The sequence below is a fragment of the Chanos chanos genome, chromosome 5 (genome assembly GCF_902362185.1).
Source record: "Chanos chanos chromosome 5, fChaCha1.1, whole genome shotgun sequence".
In the NCBI taxonomy this organism is placed as follows: domain Eukaryota; kingdom Metazoa; phylum Chordata; class Actinopteri; order Gonorynchiformes; family Chanidae; genus Chanos; species Chanos chanos.
Genome location: NC_044499.1, coordinates 53,050,423 through 53,057,922, shown reverse-complemented (window position 1 = coordinate 53,057,922; position 7,500 = coordinate 53,050,423). Strand labels below are relative to the sequence as shown.

The 7,500-nt window shown below is 45.0% G+C and overlaps 1 protein-coding gene across 1 annotated transcript in view; it reads left to right on the top strand.

Moving 5' to 3' along the window:
* Positions 1-72, top strand: part of atrnl1b (attractin-like 1b) — a 95,393-nt gene extending 95,321 nt beyond the window's left edge. Inside the window, exon 29 of the mRNA XM_030775173.1 lies at positions 1-72. This exon is cut by the window's left edge and continues 75 nt beyond it. Coding sequence (XP_030631033.1) covers positions 1-50 — 50 coding nt within the window. The 3' untranslated portion in view covers positions 51-72.
* Positions 73-7,500: the final 7,428 nt, after the last annotated feature.

Below are 7,500 nucleotides of genomic sequence, written 5' to 3'. Positions count from 1 at the left end.
TGAAAAACCGGAAGGCCTTCCCCCCCGCGCATCAGGGCACCTGCGTGTGAGCCGTCAGCCGTCGTCAGTGCCGCTCTGTCTCCAGACGCTCTCTGAGCTCAGCCGGCTGCAGGCCCCACACGTCTCCAGAGAGAGTTTTACCCCCACGGACTGGTTTCAGTCAGGCCACAAAGCCGCCTGTCTCTTCCCTGTCGCTGTATCATCACACTTCTACTATAACGTCCAACGCGGTCACACGGTTCCACCTCAACCCCAACATCTGCTCCAACATGTTCACCTGTCATCGCTCCTGCCCAACCCCCAAAGTCCTCACCTGCTTCATCTTCCATCTCCAGCAGTTTGATTCCACTCTTCACATCCACCTCTGCCTTACCCACGCCCACCCGCCAAAGGCCGACCAGTGTCCGTCCACAGGAGCCCGTTCCCTGGGCCCAGCGGTGGGTGCGGTGGGTGCTTAGGCCCTGCTGGGTAGAGACAGTCCTGACGGCTCTCCTCTGTGGGCCTGGAGACTGGGATTGGACAGGGGTTTTACTGCATCATATGGGCACAGATAAGCCAACATTACCGCTATTCATGAAAACTATGGACAACTGTTGGTGTTGTGTGTGTGTGGGTTTAAACTCTTTTACATGTTTGTTTTGCTTGCCAACTAGACAGTATGTGTTTGCATAAGAGCCAGGTAATCATTGTAAAAAATATTTCTTGCTACTTTGGCATTTTTTTATATGAAAACAAAGAAATGTTGACCATATGAACAGCTAACAGAAACGTTTAAGCTCATTATTGTTTACGGCTTCTTCCCTCACCATAGGAGAAACTGCTCGCCGTGAAATTTGTCAGAAGTCAGTTGTTGGAGGAGTTGTGACGAGTGTTACCAGTAAGTCCCCAGTATGTCTCTGAGAGGAGGCTTTTGTCGTGTTGTTAGGAGCTGCAGCCTGACTGAGGAGAGCTGAGATCTGTTGGAATCTGATTGGTCTGAGTCAGGAGAGATTTACCTGGTACATTGTGTCATTAACCTCTGACCTGATGGCAAATGCTATATTACCTAATGATAGGGAAATGTTGAAAGCTATAGTTGTTGTTTTTTTTTTTTTTCATTGTTGTTATTGAGTGTTTTTATTTTTTTGAATGACCTGGTACAGATTTGAGAGATATATAATAACCCATCTGTAGAATTTCATCTCTTAAGAACTGTGTGAGAGGCCTGTGTTGTGTGTGACACAGACACTGTGGGTCTCTTTGAGAGAGGAGCGCGCAGACACACAGCCCGGGCCGTCTCTGGTGCGCTCCTCCTCACGCCCAGTCTCACCTCCGGTATTGTGGAGCTGTAAGGGGAGTTGTGGGACTGAGAAACCCACACGCTCTCATCTGCCAGACTCCTCCCAAACACACAGACATTCTCTGACCCGCCTGAGCAGCTGAGGATCCGTATCCATGGAAACACTAAGGGCGTGTCCAGGGCCCACCCCTTCCTGTGTGTCGCACCATGTCAGTCTGTGTGTCTGTTCACGTGGCTTCTTCAAACTCTTTTTGTTTCCTTGATATTTTTATGAAAAGATTGTGAAGAGGGCAGCATTTACTTTAGAGCCCTTTTCTGTGTAATATGTTGATCCCGTTGATGAATAAAAACCTGTCTTTTACGATGTTTGTGAATAAGAAAAGTCATTGTTTTGATACCAGATCACTTCCTGTGTAATATATCTGTTACAAACAGCGGCTCCTTCGGCTTTTGTGGTTTTTTTATTTGATTTGTGCGGCAGCCCTGTTGTCGGGGGCAGCCCTGTTGTCGGGGGCAGCCCAGGCTGCTTATATACAGTGTCTTTGGGCATTATAATTATCCTTCCATGGACTTTTGTTTATATATAATTATCCTTCCATGGACTTTTGTTTTGACATGAATGGTTTTAATGTGATGGTAGCACCATAATCAGTGGGTGTCTGCAGGTTTATTACACAGGAAACATTACTGACGGAGGAGGCGAAGAAGAAAAAACATCCACCCCTCTGTTCATATTGTTAATCTTCAGTGTATTTTAATGCTGGACAGAAAAATAAACCTGCTGAATATTTGTAGGGTCCTTTGTGCTCTGAAGTCATTTAAACCTCTGAGTGTAACTAATGCTGGACCTGCTGTCCCCCCGGCCTCACATGCCCGCCACCCGCCCCCCCCCCCCTCCCCGGGCCACACGGACAAACCGACGAACGCTACCAGCCAAGGCCAGTAAAGCCCCCACATGTGTGTGTTCACTGCGTCAGTTCTCTCCTGTGTTCTTACACGAACACAAATCTCAGTCACTCACATCACTCAGCAGCAGTCACTCCACTTCCTCAGTCGTTAGTCACTGTTAGCCCAGGTGTGTGTGTGTGTCTGTGTGTGTGTGTGTGTCTGTGTGTGTCTGTCTGTGTGTCGGTGTGTGTCTAAGACAGGGTGACAGAGACAGAGATAGCTGTCATATCTGACTAATGTCCATAAACACACACCAGGAGTTGTGTGAAGAACAGATCTTAGTGGGTGGGCGAGAGAGGGAGAGAGATGGTGATGAGTCTGCCCTGATGCATCACTGGCACAGTGATACTCAACATCCTGTCTTTTTAGGTCTCGTCAGGAGATCAGAGTGGTTGGCCTTTTGATTTAGAACTTCTGTTTTCTGTTACTTTGAAACCGGTAAAAATAGTTTGTCACAATACAACACTGTACAGCAGTGATAGTCACTGGACTACAGCAGTTCCACAGAGGTAGATCTGGGTGTAGCTGTACGGTGCAGAGTTAGTCATAGAGGAGTGAATATGTGTGCAGTGTAAGTGGTAGAGGAGTGAATATGTGTGCAGTGTACGTGGTAGAGGAGTGAATGTGTGTGCAGTGTGAATGGTAGAGGAGTGAATGTGTGTGCAGTGTTAATGGTAGAGGAGTGAATGTGTGTGCAGTGTAAGTGGTAGAGGAGTGAATGTGTGTGCAGTGTTAATGGTAGAGGAGTGAATGTGTGTGCAGTGTAAGTGGTAGAGGAGTGAATGGGTGTAAATCACAGATGAGGAGCTGTCTGATTAGTTTTCTGATCTTTATGGCTTTAGCTTTGGCAGGAGACGCATGCTGTAAATCAGAGTATCTGTAGCTAACATTAGGAGATACTAATGATTGCATGGCTGTGGTGTTAATACAGGGGGCAGTGAGAAATGACTCAAAGCATCAGTCATTCACAGGAGGCCTCAGCCACTGACAGATATATAGCAAGACTTCTGAAACTCAGATCATATCCCCAGAAAACATCACAGTCAGCCTGAAGTCGTGTAACACTGCACACATGATTTATGCCCTGGCTAACATCAGAACCTCACCTCCTTATTTCCTATCCGATGTCTGCTCTTTCTCTCTCCTCAGTGATCACCGATTATCTGGACAAAACTGAACTGGGCCCCTGTCTCCTCTGCTGTCTCCTCTGAGTCATTACTCCTGAGGAGGAACAAAGAACCTCCTTATGTTCTGTACCCGGACTCCGTCAGCTGTCATATCGTTCCTCCTCCCTCAGGAGGCCCCAGATCCCTCCCCCTGAGTGCAAAGTCATTTTCCACTTCTGTTGTACAGGACCATTCATATTTTGTGATATGATTAGAGGGCTCTTATTAATTCCAAACCTGAGCTCACCTGTGTGCCATGTGACTTGTGACTTAAAAGTATGTGCTGTATTTTAGACACACAGAAAATCCATGTGCGGTCTACTATCCGACTGAATATTAAATTCCAAAAATCCCTTGGAGCATTTTTGTTGATTTTTGTGGAATCGGGCCTTGGTCCAGTCTTGAGACAAGTGGACTGGGTGTGTGGTTCTGTCCATCCAGTGGCTTAGTTTGAACATGCAGAGGTCTAAAAGACATGCTGCCCCCCCTCCCCACTCCCCCCTTCACTGGTTCGGCCCGGATGTGGACCAAAGCAGTGAATGAGTGACAGTCATTAGTCGTGGGACAGGACTGCTCCTCATCCTCACTGTCTCATACCAGCACCTCCTTTTCTCCTCTATCACCGCCTCCTCCACTAAAAGTCCAGCAGACAGCTGCAGCCCAGGTCACTCTGGAAGCCATGGAACGCTGACGTACCTTCTCTTTCTCTCCTGCTGCTGAAACCTGCGCTGCATGAAGATTTGTTCTCCTCTTTCTCCACGTGAGGAGAAGTTACAGTGTCTGCCACATGTCTTGCTTTGACCCTTAACCCCAAGGTGACTGGGGTCGACCCCACTGGTTGTACTGGTTATGCTCTTTCTCTGCGTCTTAGGGTCACTGCAGAAATGCTGTTTGTCATATCTCTTTCCATAGCTCACAAAAGGTGTATAGGCAACCCGTGTCTGATTAGAAATGCTGTGTTTTGGTATATTTGGTAGACAGAGAGAGGGAGAGACATGTACCCGTGTCTGATTAGAAATGCTGTGTTTTGGTATATTTGGTAGACAGACAGAGAGAGGGAGAGACATGCACCCGTGTCTGATTAGAAATGCTGTGTTTTGGTATATTTGGTAGACAGAGAGAGGGAGAGACATGTACCCGTGTCTGATTAGAAATGCTGTGTTTTGGTATATTTGGTAGACAGAGAGAGGGAGAGACATGCACCCGTGTCTGATTAGAAATGCTGTGTTTTGGTATATTTGGTAGGCAGACAGAGAGAGGGAGAGACATGTACCCGTGTCTGATTAGAAATGCTGTGTTTTTGGTATATTTGGTAGACAGAGAGAGAGAGAGAGAGAGAGAGAGATACACCCGTGTCTGATTAGAAATGCTGTGTTTTTGGTATATTTGGTAGACAGACAGACAGAGAGAGAGAGAGAGAGAGAGACATGCACCTTGCCTGTCGAGCCCGTCTCTCTGAGACTCAGCTCCTCCACTCTGTCCTTGTTTTGTGTGGAGTACACTAGACTCCGATCTGAGATACCACACACTGTTAAACGGATTTGGTCTTTTATTGCAGATGAGACTTCATGAACAATGCTGCTATTACTCTTCCACTATTATTAAATCTCTCCTCCTCTTTCGCTACCTCCGTACAGATTTCATATCAACCCAATTTCATTCCATACCGTCGTGTCCAATAAATCCTAAACAGTCTTTGTGACATATTCAATAAAACGTCTTTATTACTGGTTTATGCCTCATTCCTAAAAACCGGAGTTGAAGTGTCTAGCAGAGCGTCTTAGTGCGGCCCGCGTGTCCTTGTTAGTTATTGTCACGCGGAGAGCGAACTGATGTGATCTGACTGACCATCACAGAACTCGTTCCCATTATCACTTAATCCTGCCAGGGGTCGGAGTTAATGCAGACTGATAAGCAGAACACCCGGGCTGACGTTCAGTGATTGTTCGTCTACTGCTCCGCACACGGGTCATCTTTCGTCGCCTCCGCTGTAACCTCTCGCCCAGCGGGTCACCTGCTATCTTCATGCTTTATTATGAACTCCGTTCCTGGGAGCAAATAATATCAGAAAGTCACTTGTGCCTGCCGACAACGACTAGGTTCACTGCCCTTAGCCGTGGCCGTGCGTCGCTCGAACGGTTTAAAACCGTGCCTGCTGACACGCGGTTTAGAGCATTTACGTCGAGTCAGTAAGTGACCTGCATTGCATTTTTACCAAACACAAAGTCGTTGTCGTTGTCAAAATAAACAGCCGACTTTGCCATGCCTAGCCTGAGGCTTAATTCAAATTTATGTCAAATGAAATGCAAGATTCTGCCTTTCCGGTACAAATTCTCTATAAAACAAACAAAGCATTACGGTGGTGGTTTGATTTCCAAATTTTAAGCTCTCCTTTTGGCATCCTATTCCACCAGACGGAGAGTACAAAGTCGGGTGTTGTGAGTGTTAGATTTGTAAATATATTGTAGGCTGTATTAGTCTGGCCTCAAATCCGTCCTCACCCTCTTTTAGTACAACCGCACGACAAGGTTTGAAGTACAACCGTCTAAAATTGTAGCATGAAGGATGAATTCCTCAGAGGAAATGTACTACAAACCATCTCACATAAAAATGATCCCTGTGAAGGTTTAAAAAATTATGACGCTTATTTAGGCTGTATTCATCGCAGTGTGCTGGTTTTCAGCGGGAGTCGGTGGTTCACTCACAAACTATTAGATTCTGTCCATCCTTTGTTACTGAAGGGGGGAACACAACCTGTCCGAAAAAATGGCAAAGATCACGCAGAAATTAAAATGAAAATGTAAGACGATCTTTTAAAAATAAAAATCGTTAAAACTTAACAAGAATTGAAAGGCTGATATTGTTCTGTAGACCACCATGCGTCAGTACAGAATGAATCATTAATCGTATCCCTGTCAGTTATTCCATTTTTCAAAAGGATTCTGTCCCAGTCTGTGTCTGGCCGGGCTGAGGACGAGACAAACCGTTCCTCCTGCATCCCCGACGCCACTTGTCTCTCTGCAATGTATCCATTCATAGCGTATGAGAAAAAACGCGTTTGAAGAAATTCCTTCAGATGCGGGGGACACGCCCTTCCTTTCAAGTCTTCTTCATATCAAACCTCGTATTTATAGTCGTCATTACGATTTAACTGGCAAGATTTTCAGTTGTTGGTCACTCATCTCATTTGCATGACAATATAATAAATCTTTTTCTTTCTCCTTCTCCACTTTGACTAAAAGAAAGTAAGACAACATCTGTATATCTATCTCTCTTTACTGGATGACAATTATTAGATTTAAAAATAAATAACACAAACAAATACTAGTATTTCATGTATTCCTTGAAGTTTTTAGGGATCAGATCTTTTTTTTAGGGAATTTTCTACAGTACTGTTACATACTTAACAATTCAAACAATACAGTGAGGAGTCCGACATGAGGCGCTCTGAGAATGACGAAGCATGGACACGTTTTTACACAGCTCTGGCGGCCAACACTGACGCTCACTATTCAGTCGCTACAGATGACAATTTACACAGCAGTGACAACATCATAATCAGCAAGAGTGCAATAAATATCTGTGTGTGTGTGTGTGTGTGTGTGTGTGTGTGTGAGTGTGTGTGTAATGACCGTGAATGTAACGGAAACATCAGAATGCACTTAATACGTATATTATTTTACATGTGTGTGAGAGGAATGAAAACTCATTTACAGAGATTATATCTGTGTCTTTCTTTCGTCTGGTGGACTCAGTCTGGGCAGGAGACTGTGAATATATGAAGTTAGACTGAGAGACTGTGATTATATGAAGTTAGACTGAGAGACTGTGATTGTGTGAAGTTAGACTGAGAGACTGTGATTATATGAAGTTAAACTGAGAGACTGTGATTATATGAAGTTAGACTGAGAGACTGTGATTGAATGTTGTTAGACTGAGAGACTGTGATTATATGAAGTTAGACTGAGAGACTGTGATTATATGAAGTTAGACTGAGAGACTGTGATTGTGTGAAGTTAGACTGAGAGACTGTGATTGAATGTTGTTAGACTGAGAGACTGTGAATATATGAAGTTAGACTGAGAGACTGTGATTATATGAAGTTAG